The sequence below is a fragment of the Nuphar pumila genome, chromosome 9, assembly GCF_984573655.1.
Source record: "Nuphar pumila chromosome 9, dmNupPumi1.hap1.1, whole genome shotgun sequence".
In the NCBI taxonomy this organism is placed as follows: Eukaryota; Viridiplantae; Streptophyta; class Magnoliopsida; order Nymphaeales; family Nymphaeaceae; genus Nuphar; species Nuphar pumila.
The window spans coordinates 81794902-81814134 of NC_143257.1; the positions used below are offsets into that span (position 1 = coordinate 81794902).

At 41.5% G+C, this 19233-nt stretch overlaps 1 protein-coding gene across 2 annotated transcripts in view; it reads right to left on the bottom strand.

Annotated features, from left to right (window-relative positions):
- Nucleotides 1–8864: 8864 nt before the first annotated feature.
- The window catches only part of LOC149828658 (anoctamin-like protein), a 68817-nt gene continuing 58448 nt past the window's right edge, over nt 8865–19233 (bottom strand). For both annotated transcript variants that reach the window (XM_090016928.1, XM_090016929.1), the window contains 2 exons: nt 9404–9562; nt 8865–9260 (listed from right to left, as the gene is read on the bottom strand). In XM_090016928.1, the coding sequence (XP_089873054.1) occupies nt 9153–9260; nt 9404–9562 (267 nt within the window). In that variant the 3' untranslated portion in view covers nt 8865–9152. The remainder of the gene's footprint in view (nt 9261–9403; nt 9563–19233) is intronic.

Here is a 19233-nt window from a genome sequence, read left to right on the forward strand (position 1 = left end):
TTTAATGAAGTGTTAACCAGAAATCATAAAAAGTATTTTATCACTTTTATAGATGGCACTAAATACTATTATGTGTATCTACTAAAATCAAAAGATAAAGTTTTTGATAAGTTTCTTATTTTTAAGAATGAAGCAGAAACACAAACTGGTAGAAAACTTAAAAGATTAGGGTCTGATAGAGGGAGAGAATATACCTCTAATAAACTTGATGAATATTGCAAATCTGTTGACATAATTCATGAGTTTACTGCTCCATATTCTCCTCAATCTAATGGGATTGCAGAAAAGAATAGAACCCTAACTGACATGATAAATGCTCTACTTGAGAGTTCTGGATTACCTACCTATATGTAGGGGGATGCTCTAAATACGACTTGTCATATTCTGAATAGAGTTCCTCATAAGCATAAGGACAACAACCATTTTGAACTCTGAAGAAATAGGAAATCTAGCTTGAAATACCTTAAAGTGTGGGGGTGTCTTGCTAAGATACTTAGACCAAAGCACAACAGGAAGAAGTTGGGTTCTAAAATAGTAGATGTTGTCTTTTTGGGTTATATAGAGAACTATGCCTACAAGTTCTTAGTAATTAAGTCTGAGATATCTGACATAGATGTAAACTCTATTGTTGAGCTTCGAGAAGCTACATTCTTTGAGGATGTATTTCTCATGAAAGTTAGTGTACCTCAAAATCTTTTTTCTTTAGATATACCTTCAACTTTTGCTTTCATTCCTGAACATGTGGAAATGATGACAGATATGGGGGTAGATCCATCTTGTTCCCATCCTAGACCCATTGAGTCTGAGGAAGTGGCTGAACCTAGAAGGAGCAAGAGACCACGGATTACCAAGGATTTGAGAAGTGATTTTATCACTTACCTTATCGAGGATGATCCTCCCACTTTCTGAGATGCTATGGCTTCACCTGAAGCAAGGCATTGAAAAGAAGCCATAAAGAGTGAAATGAACTCCATTGTCTCTAATGGCACTTGGGAACTGGTTAACCTCTTTCGTGGTAGTTTCACTATTGGGTGCAAATGGATCTTTAAGAAGTTGAAACCAGATGAATCCATTGACAAGTACAAGGCAAGACTGGTTGTCAAGGGGTTCAAGCAAAAGGAGGGAATAGATTACTTTGACACCTATTCTTTGGTTACTCGGATGACCACAATTAGGGTGCTTATTGCACTGGTTTTCATTTATGATCTTTCGATCCATCAAATGGACGTGAAGATCGCTTTCTTGCATGGCGAAGAGATCTATATGAATCAACCTAAAGGTTATGTGGCTCCTGGTAATTAAGATAAAGTTTGTAGACTTGTTAAGTCATTATATGGACTAAAACAAATCTTAAACAATGGCATGAGAAGTTTGATAATATTATTTTATTATTTGGCTTTATTGTCAATGAATCTGATAAGTGTGTTTATTGCAAAGTTAAAAGTGATAGTTGTATTATTATGCATGTATGTAGATGATATTCTATTGTTTGGTTCCAATATGGGAATTATGAATGAGACAAAGTCGTTTCTTAGTAGTAAATTTGATATGAAGGATATAGGTGTTGCAAATGTGATCTTAGGCTTAAAGCTGACTCGTTCAGCTGAGGGGATAGTCATTTCTCAATCTCACTTTGTTGAAAAAGTACTTAGAAATTTGGTTATAACCAAGGAAGATCTGTAGCAACTCTATATGACCCTTTTATTCCTCTTCATAAGAATACGACTGGTGTCTCTATGTCTCAATTAAGGTATTCTCAGATTATTGGAAGTTTGATGTATCTTGCAAATTGCACGAGACCGGATATTTCGTTCTCTATGACAAAATTAAGTAGATACACATGTTATCCAAATCGCACTCATTGGAAGGCATTGGACAGGGTACTTAGGTACCTGAAAGGAACCATTTCCTTGAGTTTGCATTACAAGAGATTCCCTGCAGTTTTTGAGGGATATAGTGATGTGAGCTGAATAGTCATGAACTCTGGGAGTTATGGCGTGACAGGGTATGTATTTACCTTGGGTGGCGGCGCAGTCGCCTGGAGATTAGTAAAGCAGACCATCTTGTCTCGGTCTACTTTTGAGGCTGAACTCTGTGCTTTAGATATCACAGGATTGGAAGTTGAATGGTTAAAGGGACTTCTTGAGAAACTTCCTTTAATGAGCAAACCAATTTCTGCAATATCTATGCATTGTGACAATATGGTCACTATTACAAAGATTAAAAGCACAAAATATAACCAAAAGCAGAGGAGACACATCCAAGTCAGAATAAAATTTGTAAGAGAACTGATGTCTCAGTTAGTAGTTATTGTAGACTATGTTGGATCCAAAGAGAACACAGTTGATCCATTAACGAAAGGACTAGATAAATCATTAGTCCTGAAATCCAGAGAGGGGATGGGACTGAAACCCATCAGTAGTTCATATACAGTAGCAACCCAACCTATCGAAGTAGAGATCTCACAAAGTAGGTTCAATATGGTAATAACAAGTTGTAGGGTGAACTAGATAGCACCTTATTTATGAGATACTATGTATCTGTGTCTGTTCCCCTGACTACTCTGGAAAGGTGTTGTAGCTGTAAGTTAAGGAAGAGTTAAAATTCTAAATGGGTTCAATGCCTTCTAGGCGAGATATTAGCAGTGCATCTTTAAAGAAGCTCACCTATGTGAGTGTGACTATGTGATCGCATTTTAAGGAATTGGGTTATTTCTGAAGTCACTCATGAAACAGGATTCGGGCGCATGGCCTTTAACGTGTCGCCCCTAAAGATTACAACCAGAACCTTTATCGTGTTGTTGCTAATGGACACTCCTACATCAAAGGTTCAAGTTCAAGACTTCAGTTCACTTCGTTCCTGTGGGGGTCAAGTTAGTCAACTAAGGTAGTGGTTCAAACCAGAAGGTACTATTACTGAAAGCATGATGTCCTGTTGCAGATTATCCCGTCTTGTATCTTGGTTTCCTCTCATTTTCATTCTTTGAATTTGTGGAGGAATGTTGGGTGTAAAAAGAGGAGGTGAGAGAATTCAAATGTAGAAAACGTGGGTTGTTTTCCTTTTGGAAAAAGGTTTGGGCTTGATGATGTGGAATAGTCCCATATTGAAAAGGTTTGAGTTTGTTGTGGCTTTTATTACCTACATGTAAACTCTTACCCTTGTTCTTAAGAACAAGAGGATAGGATGACTCTTCGAATTCCGTCAACGGATCTCGAATCTTCGGATTTCATTAACGGGTCTCGACTCCTCGGATTCCGTAACGGGTCCCTTCCACGTTTTGTAACTGTTCGTGGGTTATAAAAACCGCGGTTGGGCAGGGGTTACGTGTGTGTTGTACGCATAATTCTGAGGAAGGCTCTGCGTTTTCTCTCCCTGTTGCTCTCTCTCTCTCCTGAGTTATCCCAGAAAGGGTTTTCTACAACATTGGTTCGTAGAGGTTGTCTTTAAAGGACGATCTGTCGGAGTGCACCGGTTCTGGTCATCGAGGCTATTGTATCCTGGGGGAAGGACGTCGGACCCTGTTTGCACTGTATGTGGGGGCGAATCTTCTCTAAGGGGAGTACTTTCATACGCCTTAGCCTATTACATAATCTAAACATGTTCCTGTTGTTTTTATTGTATTCTATGCAACTGTTTGTCGATTTGCTTTTGTCTGGATTTTGGTGTAATGCGGGAACCGACATGCTTGCTCTCTGTTCCTATTTTGATCTACTGTTAATCATGATTCTTATATTGTTGTATACCTTGATTTATATCATGTTATATATTATGGTGTTGATTGTGAAACTGTGTGATCTGAAAAACGATCCAACAGAGAGATAGTTGCCAAAAATATCCTCTCATGAAAGGTGTGTTGGGCTTGCCAACGCCATTCCCCACACATTGTTTCAGCAATGCCACTGCTGCCAAACAGCAGGAGAGTAGGAGAGCTTGGCGGAAACCACAATACAACCTCCAATTCAAGTCTCCCAAACATAGCCTTTAAATAAACAATAGAAACAAAGGTTTCCACACACGTCTCCACAACCGGCCAACACAGCCTCACACGACCGTGAATACCATTTCATTAGCACCATCAATGCCAACTTTTGTTTTAATGCCCTACAAAAATGCAGCCAACGTGTTTGGGAAACCAAAACAAACGCAAATTTCTTGCCATACAATGGGGATGGGTTCAAACTTCAGATTCACTCAAGGTGGAAGCCTAGCAAGGAGCTGGAGTAACCTAGTCAGCTCCTTAGATATGAAGACAAACCTTTAAGATACATGAAACAAATCAAGGTCCATAAGCTTCAATTCATGTTGCCTGGTCAAAACAAAGTCCTAAGTTTCACACTTTTTATATAGTAGGTAGGCATTAGTTGTGTAAGAACGAGTCAGACTAGTTGCCTGTCACCTTCTGTCAAGCTGCTTGGCCAGCCGACTTGAATTAACTTGCTCCTGGTAACCAGCAGGCACAAAATAGCATTGCATCAAGAAGGAAGCATAAGGACTGGGTTGCCATATTTTTTTGGTGTCCTTAGTTGGCTTTGTTGGTGGTGCAGAGCGCAACTTGGTCACAAGCGCATATATAATAAAAGGGTTTTCAGGTTGTTTTTTGCAAATCTAACCCTGCAGATGAGTTCTCTATAGTTGATTTGCTAAGAAATGACACTTGATTCATGTTTTTCGATAAAAAAGATTATTTTTTAAGCATTGAATAATTTTTAAAATTATATATCATTAATTTTAAAATCTTATAAAAACTTAAGTATATGTCAGAATCAGACGATCCAAGAGTCAATTCCTTATAAAATCAAACATGTAGATCACATCTGTATGGTCAGATTTAAAAAAAATAGAAAAAAAATCCTTCTAAACCTTAGTAGGATGATGATAGGCTCAAAAAGTGTTAGGCAGCTACCACCAAAAAGTGTTAGGCTCAAAAACCTTAGTAAGCCCGTGGATCATATACATCGCATTTGAGGAAAATGTGGTTTAGGGCATTGCGTTTGTTTCTTGACAGAGATTTGGACGTGGGGGTAGACGGATCTTGGCTTCAATGGGCAATCTCAATTGTGAGAGTTTTTCAAGTCCACAAGGTCTACTGTTCTCTTTACCTACAGGTCCGGGCTGGATCCCCAAACATGCTTTATGGGCGAAGGGACCACCTCCAAGGACCAAGGTATTGGCTTGGTTGATTCTTCATGACCGGATACAAACCCATAACAATATCAAGAGGATGGGTTTCAGTTTCCCAGTTGGTGTGTGCATTGTCGACAGGCTGAAGAAACTACACAACATGTTTTTTGGTCGTGTGAAGTGTTTCGAGAATTGTTTTCTAAAACTTGAAGGGCTCCATCAGTTGTTGTGCGGGAGGGTTGCTTTGTGTTAGATCTTATCCTTGACCCTGCTATAATTAAACGTGAAAAGAAGCGGACTATTTGGAGAATCTGGTTATTTACAGTGTGGTGGTTCATATGGATGGCCAGAAATGATGCTACTTTTCGGGATGTCCCGTTCAACCTTAACCGTTTGACTTATAGGGTCTTGGCTGATGTATATGCTATCTTACTCATATATCTCAAAGACCTGCCTCTGCCTCCAACCGATCCTCATCTAGATGTCTGTGGTCCTTGATGAGTTTTCTGTTTTGTGTTCGGGTTTTTCTGTTTTGTATGTAAATGGTGTTTTCATGTAGTGCTGTTGTATTTGTGCTTGTGGGACTCAACGCTTTGTTGAGTTTCATTTTTAAGTAATGTTGATCGCTTTTCGACTCTCTCTCTCTCTCTCTCTCTCTCTCTCTATATATATATATATATATATATATATATATATAGAGAGAGAGAGAGAGAGAGAGAAATCCACCTACTGCAGATATATATAAATGGAGAGGGAGAACTGAACATATTAGGCCCGTTTTTCTCCTTCTGGCCTGTTAGGCCCCATAGTTTGAGGTGTTTTATGATAGATCTGAACCATTAGATGTGTTTAACATGGTTGATTTAGTGAGAAATGACTCTTGGATCATGTTTTTTTGACGGAAAAATGTATTGAGCAAGAAAAAATTGATGCCTTCATAGCCAATGATTTTGGATCACTGGAAAACCTGTATACAGGTCTGATTCCTGTAATTCAAAAGTCAGTTCCCTCTAAACAAAACCTATAGATCACATGTATGGTGTTAGATGTGAGAAAAACTACAATTTTTAAAGGGGCCTAACGAGGCAGAACCAGAAAAGGGGGCAGCACCAGCGCGTTACTCATATATATATACAGAGAGAGAGAGAGAGAGAGAGAGAGAGATCCACCTACTGCAGATCACAAGCATCAAAACAGCATGCAAGGATTTTCCCCATTATCTTCTTTTTTGTTGCATCTGAGTTCTTGTGTCACCCAAATGTACCCTTAGCCTTCTCAATGAAAAACACTGCAGGTCTTAAACGAAACAGATAATCATTTAGGTGAGATGTTATTGAAGGTGGCTTTACTTGATTAGGGACATGTCGAATGCAACAAAAGATTTTGAAAACAAATAAATGCCCTTTTAACAATAGCAAGAATGAACATAGCAACCAACCAGCTTGTCTGGCTGGAACGGTTAGTGTGTTGGGACGTTGCAAGTTCAAACCCCAAATGGTATGGTTGTATAACTGGTAGGGGTCTGCCTAACCTCAGCTTTCTCTGTCGAAAAGAAAAAAGAACAAGGTCCAATAGTTCCTTGACGATTAATATTTTAAATGATATTTGCGTTATTTACTCTTTTAATAAACATATGATATGACTACAAATCCCTAGCGACAATTCCATTTCCACCAACAAAATCATCACCATGTGCCTCATTCTCCTGGTGCTTGCTTATCCTAGCCTCGGTAACCATCATTGCTAGCTAAAGCATCTCCAAGACAATTGTCCTGCAAGCACATTCAGAAGAACCTGAATACAAAAGTTGAAAAATAGAAACCGAGATATTAAGCATCTGTTTCCAACCTCAAACTCAGATGGTTTTGAAAGAAAATACGGCATTTCTTTTTCTAGTTTTAAAGTAATCCAAAATCCACAAGAATCTGAAATGCCTTGTGAACATTAACCTTTTTCATTTAAGCATAATGTTGTGTAGTCAATTCATTCAAATTAATGAATAACCAATAAGCCACATTAGGTCAATAATAATGCCTTAGCGATTCGCTTCCAGATTGTGGGTCACATGACAATCATCCCTAACACAATTTCTAATCTATGCAAGCACTAACAACGCCACTAGAAATTTGTTTTCAAGATTTCGAGTCATATCTTCCCTAAAACCATCTTTGTGATCTATTTACAAGCAATGACATGAGGATCACACAAAGCCATGAAACTATCTCTGTGATCTATTTACAAGCATTAACATAACTACGTGAGGATCACATACATGGAAGATCATCACACAAAGGGCTGGTGTCAGTTGACCAGAAGACGAGAGAGGTCGGTGGTTAATGGCGTTGCTGATCAGAGGCCTGGTGTCTCTGGAATGATCGACCGAAAGGGTCGCTGGAGGCTGGTGTCAATGTCGTGTCGTGGGGCCTGGGTTCGCTGTTGACGGCAGAGGATCATCGGCAGGGAGCTGGTGTCGGCTGACCAGAATAAAGAGAGGGAAAAGAGGGGCGGTGGAGCCTGGGGCTGCCGGGGAGCAGCCTGGTGTCTCTGGAACGAACGAGAGGGTCGCCAGATCGAACAATATGGGAGAGATGAGAGGGGAGAGAGAATTCGTGCTTCGTCGCCGGATGCTGCCCAGCAAACCCAGGCACCCGCCCCCCCCCCCCCCCTCTGTTTTCTAGTCAGCCGACACTAGCACTTTGTTTTGATCCACCAGGCTCTGCCGACAATGCAGCTTTCTGCCCGAGACACCAGGCCGCTGCTGGCGACACCAGGCCTCCAATGGTGAACCCAGGCAGACCCCAGCATCTCCCTTGCAGGCTGCAATGGCATCCTCCCTTCCACACTGATTTGGCTAAAATATGATAACTAGAAATACCAAAACTACCTTGTGAACTGGGCAGTTCAAATACTTTTTTTTTTTCAAATCCGTGTAGATGTGTTTGGCATCGTGAATTTGCTAAGAATCGATTGTTGGATTGTGTACTTTTGTTATAAAAAAAAGATTTTTTGATGCTTAAATATTTACAAAAATTGTGAGCCGTTCATTTTTAAGTGTTAAAAATAGTCACTAGAACATGAGAAATAGAAATACAAGCCTTAAAAAATCTTATTTATACATTATGATCGGATGATTCAAGAGCTGATCCATATAAAACTAAGTATGAAGATCACATCCATACGGTTAGATTTAAGTGAAAAGAACAAAACGTCCATGTAAATCATGGTTCACACGTTAATTCTCATATATTTTAGAAGTTTGCTACTTTCTCTCTGATGTCTAATGTAAAGCATGACGCCTTGCACAAATCCAGCATTACGTCAGATTAATGTTCTTGAATCCCTTGTTTCCAAAAGGATAGTGATATGCAGCTATGAGACTTGGAGATCCCTTTATCAGTATAAGCCAATGTTGTCAGTATCGTTGCCGCCTGAATTCGTCGATTCCTATTGTATCAGACAGAGATCGATAGGAAACCAAGCTGACTTTACTTATTTTTGTATATTTTTAAATGAATTGTTTGTTTTTTTTAACAGTTTGGTGACGCGTCATCTGGTAGTTAAAAATTGGCTGATTCAGTTCAATTCAATTCAGAATTGAATCGTTTTTGAAAATCGATTCAGGGCCGATACCCATTCTAGCAAACATTGTTAGCAAGTCCACCAAAGACATACAACCAGAACTGAGATTATGAATCAAACCATCGATGCTGTTGTCCCCATGCACGTGATCCAACAACCATGGATGCAACATAAATTAAATTTCACGGAAAGATTGAAAATTCTATGACACGAGAATTAAAACTCACAGGATATATGCTTTCACGTGTTTTTACCAGAAAAGCTGAGGACCAAGGTTTTTACAACTTGTTCTGTAGTCGTTTACGCAAGAACTCCTCAACATCATCTCCCTTTACATTCTACATTAGTTTGGTTGCAGCTTCCTTAAGCACTCTTCAAAATCGCCTCGGGAAACCCTGAACAAATTCCTCGTGTCTTCAGTGGTTCTTTTGAATGTTACATCGCAAACACTATCAATCCTCCTTTTTTTCTCTGTTGCAAATGTTTCTTAGCAGTTCCTTGGAGCACATATCTTGTGCCTGAACATGCTTAATGCGGTTCGCTCTCACCCAAGCAGGCTCCTGTCGATCATGAAAAGAAAAGCATGTCAAGCTTTGCCCCAACTCGTCTGATGTTTGTATTCCTTCAAGAGATATTTGCTTCCATTTAATCAGAATAAATGTACAAACTGGCAAAAAGTAGAACAAACAGGATGAAAAACTACCTCGGGCACAAAATGGGAGAATCCATATTTCATCAACAGCAGTACATGCTCCATTATAAGAATAGCAGCAAGCCCAGGCTCTATTTTCCATTTCCTCTCTTGATCATATATAAAGACCAGGAGTCCACAGTTTGTGCAAATCGACATCACAATCAAGAACTGTGAAGGACCAAAAAAATAAAATAAAATAATAATCATAATCACTGTCATAATAATAATAATAATAATATATGCAAAAAAAAAAACATAAAACCCTACGCCTTTCAGGTCTAAAATTCATGAAATGTTTTAATTATTTACCAGTCTGCATAGCCAAAAAAAAATATGGAAGGGAATAAATTATACACAAATGAGTTTAGCACTAAAGTCAATTACATGATCTGTGCAGTAACTATGGTCGAACTTTTAGAAAATATTGCTGGGAGTTGCTGATGAAAAATTCTTGCAGCTGACTTGATTGAAAGTTTCAAAACATTAACTAGTACACTTGGTTAGGGGAAAAATTAGATGTGATAAAGAGGTATAGCTTACTGATCTGGATGCTGCTAGATGCTAGGGGCTGTTTGAATGCACCCACTTACCCAGAAAGTGTGATAAGTTGGGAAATTGCATTATGAAGCAAAAATACAAGTTCCCAACCTATCTCACCTTTCCAGATAAGAGATTTCATCCGAACATTCCCTTGGGGATGCTCAGCTAGTAAATGATACTTGGTTATAAAGCAATTGCTAAAGATTTGATTGACGAGTAATTATTACTGAAACAGAAACCGCTAAGAAACTTATGCTTGCTTAGTGTGCACCATCCGAGATTACACCAGGAAAGGGGATAAAATGAGATATGTACTCTCCATGCAAAAGTTGAAGCATGCAATATGTCATTTTATATCTTACAGGAAAAAAACAGGTTGAGAACAAAACACACCTTAGAACCCTAAATGCTACATAGTACATACAATCAATAAGTGATCCAGTCATTTGCTAGTCTTTTACAGCAGACAAGGTGCTCCAGTTATGGAATCAACATTTAGGAATAGAATTTTTCAGGTTACCACTAACTGCGTGGATCTATTATTGGCCATGCTCTGATCAACCTGCCCTTCTGTTGATAAGATCCACCTCACTATTCTATCAGATTGTCTTCACTAACCTGACACCATAAGAGGCAATGACCACTCTTGGCAATTAAGAGGATGACAGGAATGACGACAGTAACATTGATTGAATGGGTGATCACAAAGCAAACAATCACAGAATAATGTCAAAAGAAAGTCAGTTTTGGCATAGCATTGGTGGCAGCAGATGTAACGCCCCAAATTTCAAACTTGCGAACCTTTTCAGAAAAACAGGCAAGAAACTAGAAATATCTCTTTCCTTCAGAGTTTGTTTCTGAAATCAGCGGAAGATCTTCTTTTGATAAATCATAAGGCAAGCTGAACATTTTGGGCACGTTAGCTAAAAAAACCAAAATTCACAAGATTCGGATATCCTAAGGGAAATCCGATACAAACCCAAGCGTCCAGGACGCGAGCTAAGAGCAAGAAGAAGAAGTCTTGAAGTCATCTTGCAATCGCGTCATCGCCCGTAGTGTACCTAATCATCACCTGTACCCATAGAATGGGTTAGTTTCGCGAAAAACTAGTAGGTGCACAAGAGAGGCTAACAGGAAACTGAATTAAGTACATTTAATTCAGTATGTTACACAATTTAAAGCAGATATGCAGTTAAACAGATAAGCAATGCGAGCAGGTGAATAATGCAAACACATAAGTAATACAAGCGAGTCAGCAGTGCAAGCGAGTAAGGAGTGCAAGCGCGTAAGCAGGGCAAACAGTAAGTAGTTCAAGGCAAGTAAGCAGTTCAAAGCAAGTAAGCAGTTCAACTGAACTAGCTTGTTCTCGTTCCTAGAACGAGGTCTCTGCACTAAAACAGTATCAGGACATCGTTGGTCGCTCTCACGACTTCTAACAAACGCTTTGTCCTGAACCATGGTTGCCAGTTGAGGAAGCGGGAGCGAGAAGCGAGGCACTTTCAAAATTTTAGGAAGCGGAGAAGCGTGGGACCACTTAGGACCGATTCGGAAAGTGTCTCGGAAGCGACCTAGGAAGCGTGTCGGAAGCGACCTAGGAAGCGTCTCGGAAGCGAGGGGAAGCGAAAAAAATAAAAATAAAAAATAAAAAAATACAAAAATTTGAAAAAAATAGGGGAAGCGTGATGGGAAGCATGCTTCCCATTAAAGGGAAGTGTGTCCCCCATTAAAGGGAAACGCGTCCCCCATTAAAGGGAAGCGCGCTTCCCAAAAAAGGGAGACGCTTCCCCTCCACGCTTCGGAAGCGCGACGTTTCGCGCTTCCGAAGCGCGCTTCACCTTTTAGCTAGGCGCTTCTGGTAACCCTGTCCTGAACAACCTTAATCTATTCCCATCTCTCAAGGCCTTACGCGGCCAACAGTCACCGGTTATGACGCACTAAGGCGTCATACTTCCTCAGAAAAACTCACCCTTCCGTAGAAGGTCTAAAACATAATCACTAACTCAAATCGCTAACGATCTGATTCTCACATATGAGTCCTGCATGTAATTATGCTGAAACAGAAAGCCGAAACTATGAATTCATAGTTGGCTATCACAAACAATCGCAGAAGATCGTCACAACTCACCATAACTTTCTGTGGTAAGCAAAAACACAAGATCCACATCGGATCGCTCGGTCTGGGAGATATACGACCTGACAAGGAATTACCGCCCTAGAGGGTATACTCGGTCTTGGACCATACACTTCCTCACAGGAGTTCACCGTCTTTGCGGCTACCCGTTCGTGGACAGTGTACATCCTCACAAAGATTTTACCGCTCTAGCCGGGTCACCTGATCTTGATCATACATACCCTCACAACGAACCCTTTGGGAAGTGGGTCCCCAACAAATGCCATATCCCATGAAATTCATTGTGATACACGCATCAACACAAATGACCACTCTCAGGGTCGATAGCCACTAATACAAATAATACAAACAACAAGATCAACGCTGGATCACCTGGTCTGGGAAATGTATAACCTCACAAGGAATTCTGCCCTAGATGGTATATCTGGTCTTGGACCATACACTTCCTCACAGGAGTTCACCGTCTTCGCGGCTACCCGTTCGTGGACAGTGTACATCCTCACAGAGAATCTACCACTCTAGTCGGGTACCTGGTCTTGATCATACACGCCCTCGCAGATAATCCTTTGGAGATCAGGTGCTCGACAAACACCCTACTCGGTGATACACACATCTATACAATCGATTGCTCCGAACAGTTGACTGCTCTCGATGTCAGTAGCCACAATATGGGCACAAGCATGTATATCAGCAATATACATCGTATCACTCCACGCATAAGCATATAATCCTACGCATCGTATGATTGCCACAAGGAATATTGCAATCCTCAAATAGGCCCTCAAAGCATGGGTAAACGACACATGAGAACGCGCAGATATGGCAATTCAGTTGATTCTATGAGCGAAGGGTAACTAACTCTACCCGTCAACCAAACAAAACAACTGAATAAGACAAGCACTCATAACATTGCTCGTAAAACATATAATTACCATAAAATGGCTCAGTCCATCGACAAATAATTAAATTAATTGTAAGGCATAAACCATTACATCACAAGCCATTCATAAGCAATCATACGGCAACAGTTATATCACAATATGTAAGCAGCTTATAAGACAAGCGGCCACATCAATCCTAGTTGCCACCAGTTCGTAGATTACGAGCTGTATCAATCACATTAATCATAAGAGATGCAAGCCAACAAGTGTTACGCTACAATAAGCACCAAACAGTTCGACCAAGGGATAAAGCAAGTCACATGCTAATATGTAGCAATTGGTATAATGCTATTATTATAAGCATTTAACTAGTATGAGAAACTCCTTATTACTCCGCAAAGAACTGCGTAAGCAGTTTAACCAACTAGAGTAACGCCTTGACAGGCGTGCACAGTTCAACGAGTAGCATACTGAACTATCGAGCAAGCAAGCGAATTAGTAGTGCAAGTGAATCAGTAGTGCAAGCGAATCAGTAGTGCAAGTGAATCAGTAGTGCAAGCGAATCCGTAGTGCAAGCGAATCTCACGACCCACGACCAGTGTGAACAGACCTTATGTTTCGATAATTACTGGCCTGCGGGTACGCGCAGGCAAAACGTAGAAACAACTGAGACTAGTTCGGGCGTCTGTTATTCTATGTATTTTCAATAACCCGAATAGCTAGTTGAGTCCGCTCCAAATGGGACGGCATTAGCCGAGAGAGGATTCCCAGAGGCTGAAAAGCAGTGCCACGGATGCATCCAACTTCTGCAGAAGTGTTGAGCTAACTTGTGTAGCCCCTATCCCCTAACTACAATGACTGGGGAGGCCGGATCTTTGCCCGTGGGGTGGTTGTTAACAACCTGTCCATTGGAGTTTTTGTACCGATCTGTCCTCTCTCTTGACAGATAACCAGAAGCGAACGGGTGCGTTAGGGGTTGCTTAACTAACGACCCATTCTATGTTGTGGTCTTTAAACCACTCGAGCATCTTGCCTGTGAAGGCGAATGTGAGACCATTTATGTGATTACAGCATTTTGCATTTAGCGCTATTCGAGGTCGCACGACCGTCTCATCCGATCATCGCAGTACTAGACGTGTTGTGCACGACTACAAGTACTCTAGGATGAAGGGGGTATAGCTCCTCAATAAAAGCCTTAACAGGAGTGTTTCACAAAGATGTAAAGTTTATCAACTTTACTCTATCTTTTGAAACAACAGTACATTGTGCCAACATTATACATGTGATTATCTCGAATCACATCCGCTATCGGAGTATCTACATGCCTCGCATGACTCGATACCGGTCTCGATAGAAGGGATACGGGTTTCTCAACAGGACACCCGCTAAGAAGTTCGCTCGAACCCCCAATTTGGGATCACCCGAGATATGCCAAAAAGGGCGAGCAGAACCGGCCAGTCACATACTTCCAAATGCTTCGATTTGGAGCAGTCTTTGATGCCTTTGCGCAACTCCCTAAAATCTCAAGTCGACTCTGCAGGACTGCGCACACGAAGAGCCAGGATCCTTGCGAGGTATCACTCTCCTTAAACGGAGGTGTATCGCCAGCTCCCAACTGAACTCTTGTCGCAAGAGTGAGTGATACATGTCTCTTGCATCCTCCACGAGGATGCCTTTAAGGCATACCCAAAGAGCAAGAACCTGCACGTCATCTGCAAAAGTAAGGCAATACCAACACATATGCAAAAGCAAGAGCCTAGGCGCAACGGCAAAGTAAAGGCGGTAAGCAGAAGTGCAACGCAAACCCTCGCACAACGCGCGATGGCAAGTAAAAACTGTAAGCAGGAGTGCAACGCAGAACCTTTGCACGATGTGCAACGTCAAAGTAAAGGAACTGTAAACAGGAGTGCAACACAAAACATGTGCTCGATGCGCAACGACAAAGTAAAGGACAAGGATCGTGAAACCGCGTCCTTGAGTTAAATGCGTACTCGTATAAATATATATGATATATATGCATATATATTTATTTAATTGTCATTTTTAGTTAATTGAACTCAATTCAATTGTCCAAGTCTTCTGTGCAATCTTCTCCTACCTTTGAGAGTTGCAAGTTTGCTGGCGTCTGCGAGTGTAAGCGATGGACGGCTCGGGTCGCGGAGCGCGATCAGGATTCGTCGCACGAGCTGCAAAAGTAACGATCTTAGCAAGCTACCACCAAAAATAGAAGGTCGGGGGCACTGTCGCCGTCCTGATGTAAGGAAAGCAGAGGCAGGGGCATCGTGCCCTTGCGCACCTGCCATAAGTGCAAGAAACAGGAGGCAGGGGGTTGCACCCCTACCTGAAGAAAACAACGAGGGAGACTTCGCCCTACCTGCCAAGAGAGCAAGGAGGCGAGGCCCTTCCCTGCTAGCCACTAAGGGGGAGGCAGGGGGCTTCGCCCCTGCCTGCCAAGAATGCAAAGAGGGGTAGGGGACTCCATCCTCCGCCATCTCTGAAAAAGGGTCGCGGCGACGACCCTGTTCTGTCCTGCAAAAAGAAACAAAGACAGAGGATGAGCCCCTGTTTGCCAAGCAGAAACAGAACACAGGGAGGGCTCGGTCCTCCCCTACCCAGTAAGCATAGGGCGGCGGGAAGAAACCCAGTCCTCCCATTGTGCCCATCGATCGCAGAAAAGACACAGGCAGGGGGCTCTGCCCCGCCCAGCCTGACGTGAAAGAACAACGACAGGGGGCTCTACCCCCTGTCGATCGAACCGAAAAGGGAGACAGAGGGGGTCCCCCTGCCGACAAGCGGCGAGGACAGGGGGCTCTGCCCCTGTCGGTCGGCTGAACACAGAGAAGGCGAGGGTTCAGGGAGGGCTCAATCCCCTCCCCTGCCGCATCTGTGAGCAGGGAGGGGCTGGACCCTCCCTCCCCTGCTGACAGGAGAGCAGGAAGGGGCTCGACCCCCTCCCCTGCCGATATAGGGAGCAGGGAGGGGAGCTCAACCCCTCCCCTGCCATGACAGAAGGAACGGAGAGGTGGGGGGCTCGGCCCCTCCTCTGCCATAACAGGAGGCAGGAAGGAGGGGCTCGGCCCCTCCTCTGGCGTAACAGAGGGAACAGAGAGAAGGGGGGCGAACCCCTCCTCTACCGTAACAAGAGGCAGGAAGGAGGGGCTCGGCCGCTCCTCTGTTGTGACAAGAGGCAGGAAGGAGGGGCTCGGCCCCTCCTCTGCCGTGACGGAAGCAGGGAGGGGGCTCAGCCCCTCCCCTGCCGTAACGAAAGAAGGGAGGAGGCTCAGCCCCCTCCCCTACCGTAACGGAGAGCAGGGAGGGGTGTCGAGCCCCTCCCCTGCTAACAGAGGGCACAGGGAGGGGATTTGACCCCTCCCGTGGCCATAGAGAGAGATGTGAGGAAGAGAGAAGAGACTGAGAGGGAAAGGATGGGCGTACCTGGTGGTCGCCGGCGGTGGCAGCGGCGGCAACGTCGGCGTCGGAGGGAGGTCGCAGGTGGCGGCGAGTCGATAGGGGTCTCCAGCGAGAGAGAACGAGAGAGGAAGAAGAGGGGAAGGAGTTTCGTATTTGAACCCCCCCCCCTTTCTCGCTGCCTTTAGAAAGTGCCAGGGAGGCGGTGCCCCCCATTTGGGTTCGGGTCCGAGTCCGGATCCGACCCGAATCCAAACTCAAATTTTTTTTTCCCAGTTTATTACAGCAGATGTTGGCTACAGATCCAAGTAAGATTGAAGAATGACACATAAGAATGAAAAAAATCTTTACTGCGGAAGGTAAATTGAAGTGGTAAAAGCTTTGCTAAAGAAAGCCAAAGAACATAGAAGGGCCACAAGTACCCTAAGGGTATGTTTGATGGCTTGAAGCAGATTGGACGGAACGAACGAACAGAACAGACAGAACACATGTTCTGTCTGTTATGTAACAATTGTACTCCATCCAACGTTTGTTTCGACGAAAGTTGTGTTCCTTACGTCCGTTGTTTGATTTATGCTGTGGAAAACTTGGACACACATGGATAATGGGTCGTACGACCCGATCCACCTCACCATTATCCATGTTTTGACATGTTTATTATGAATTTTAGCCCGATATGGATCTACAAACTAAAAAATGTTTAAAATTTGGGTAGTTTGAGAAAAAATAAGAATTGATATGTTTTTTATATATAAATGCTTTAATCAGTGTCATATTGGATCTAATTATGAAAGTTTATCGAAAAATTATGGATTTTAGCCCCCAATAATGGATCACAAACTGAATCCAAGTACAAAAAAAATGTTTAAATTTTGGGTAATTTGAGAAAAAATAAGAATTCATAATTTTTTATATACAAATGCAAAAATCATAAATAAACCATAAATAAATTATAAAACCCTAAAATGCAAGAAAATAAATCATAAATAAACCAAAAAATCCTAAACTACAAGAAAAATAAACAATAAATAAGCCATAAAATCAAAGAAACCATAAATAAACCATAATAAAAAATATAAAAAACCCTAATTCAAACCCTAATAAAAGAAAATCAAAGAAAAACAGCGCTAATCAAATATAGGTAAAGCCTTAATCAAATTAACTACAAAAATCCATAAATAAACCAAAAAAACCTAATCAAAGAAAAACAACCATAATCAAATACAAGAAAAGACATAATCAAATTAGCTATAAAAAGCCATAAATAAACCAAAAACCCTAAATTGCAAGAAAAATAATGCGTAAATTCAAAGCCTAATCAAAGAAATTCAAAGAAAAATAACGCTAATCAAATACAATAAAAGAGATAATCAAATTAACTATAAAAATCCATAAATAAACCAAAAAACCCTAAATTACAAGAAAAATAAAGCATAAATTCAAACCTTAATCAAAGAAATTCAAAGAAAAATAGCCCTAATCAAATACAAGAAAAGCCATAATCAAATTAACTATAAAAAGCTATAAATAAACCAAAAAACCCTAAATTACAAGAAATAAAGCATAGATTCAAACCCTAATCAAAGAAATTCAAAGAAAAACAACCCTAATCAAAAACAAGAAAAGCCATAATGAAATTAACCATAAGAATCTCTAATTAAAGAAATTTGATTCAAGCCCTAATCAACGAAAATATTTGATTTAGAGCCCTAATCAAAGAGAGAGAGAGAGAGAGAGAGAGGGAGAAGGAAAGAAGAGAGAGAGGAACAAAGAAGGGGAGAGAGAGAGAGCCTTTTGCCATCATCCTCGCACCAGGACTCTCGTTGTCCGGCCGCTGCACAGAAGAGAGAGAGACAGAGAGAGAGGGGGTCGGGGTCGGGAGGGGTGATAAAACTGTTATTGTGTTGACGTGTTTTGTTGAAGAAATCAAGAAAGAGTAAGGAGGGAGGATAGAGCCTTCTGGGAATCGACAGCCTCTGTATTTCTTGAATTGTTGTGGTAATCCATCATTAAACTTAATAGGGTTACAATACTTTTTACATGGACAAAAATGCCATGTATTAGTAATACATATTATGTTAGAATATAAAACATATAAAACACGTGAATGGCTATGGGATATGGATCTTCTATTGGATCCATATCTGATCCATATTCTAATACCCTCCCTCAAGTTGTGCATGGGATTGAACCATGTGCAACTTGTTCTTCAGATACCAGAAATGGTTACCTGTGAGACCTTTTGTGAACATATTAGCAACTTGGTCTTCTGAAAACATATAAACCGGTTTAATCTCTTTGTCTGCTATCTTTTGTCTGATGAAATGTTGGTCAATCTCAATATGCTTAGTCCGACTGTGATGAATAAGATTGAACGCAATTTGTATAGCACTTCTATTATCACACATAAGTGTCAAACTTGAGATATTATCTCCCATCTCTGTAAGTAAATGCCTGGTCTAGGTCACTTCTGTTGTGGCAGTTGCCATAGATCTATACTCTGCCTCTGTGCTAGATCTTGCCATAGCCTTCTGTTTTCTGCTACTCCATGAGACTATTTCTCTCAATAAAAACACAGTATCCTGAAAGAGACTTTCTCTCATATGGATCCCCTGCCCAGTCTTCTCTCATGTTTTGGTGTTCCCCACAAAGATTGTATATATGTGAGTACATCGCCCACCGTGCCTTTTAGATAATGGAGAGTACGTTTGACGGCATCCATGTGACCAGTCTTCGGTTCATGCATGAACTGAGATACTTGATTAACAGAATATACAATGTCTGGTCTAGTAAAAGTAAGGTATTGTAACATGCCCACTAAACTACGATACTTGCTTGCATCAGGACATAACTCACCATCACAAATACTGAGCTTTTGA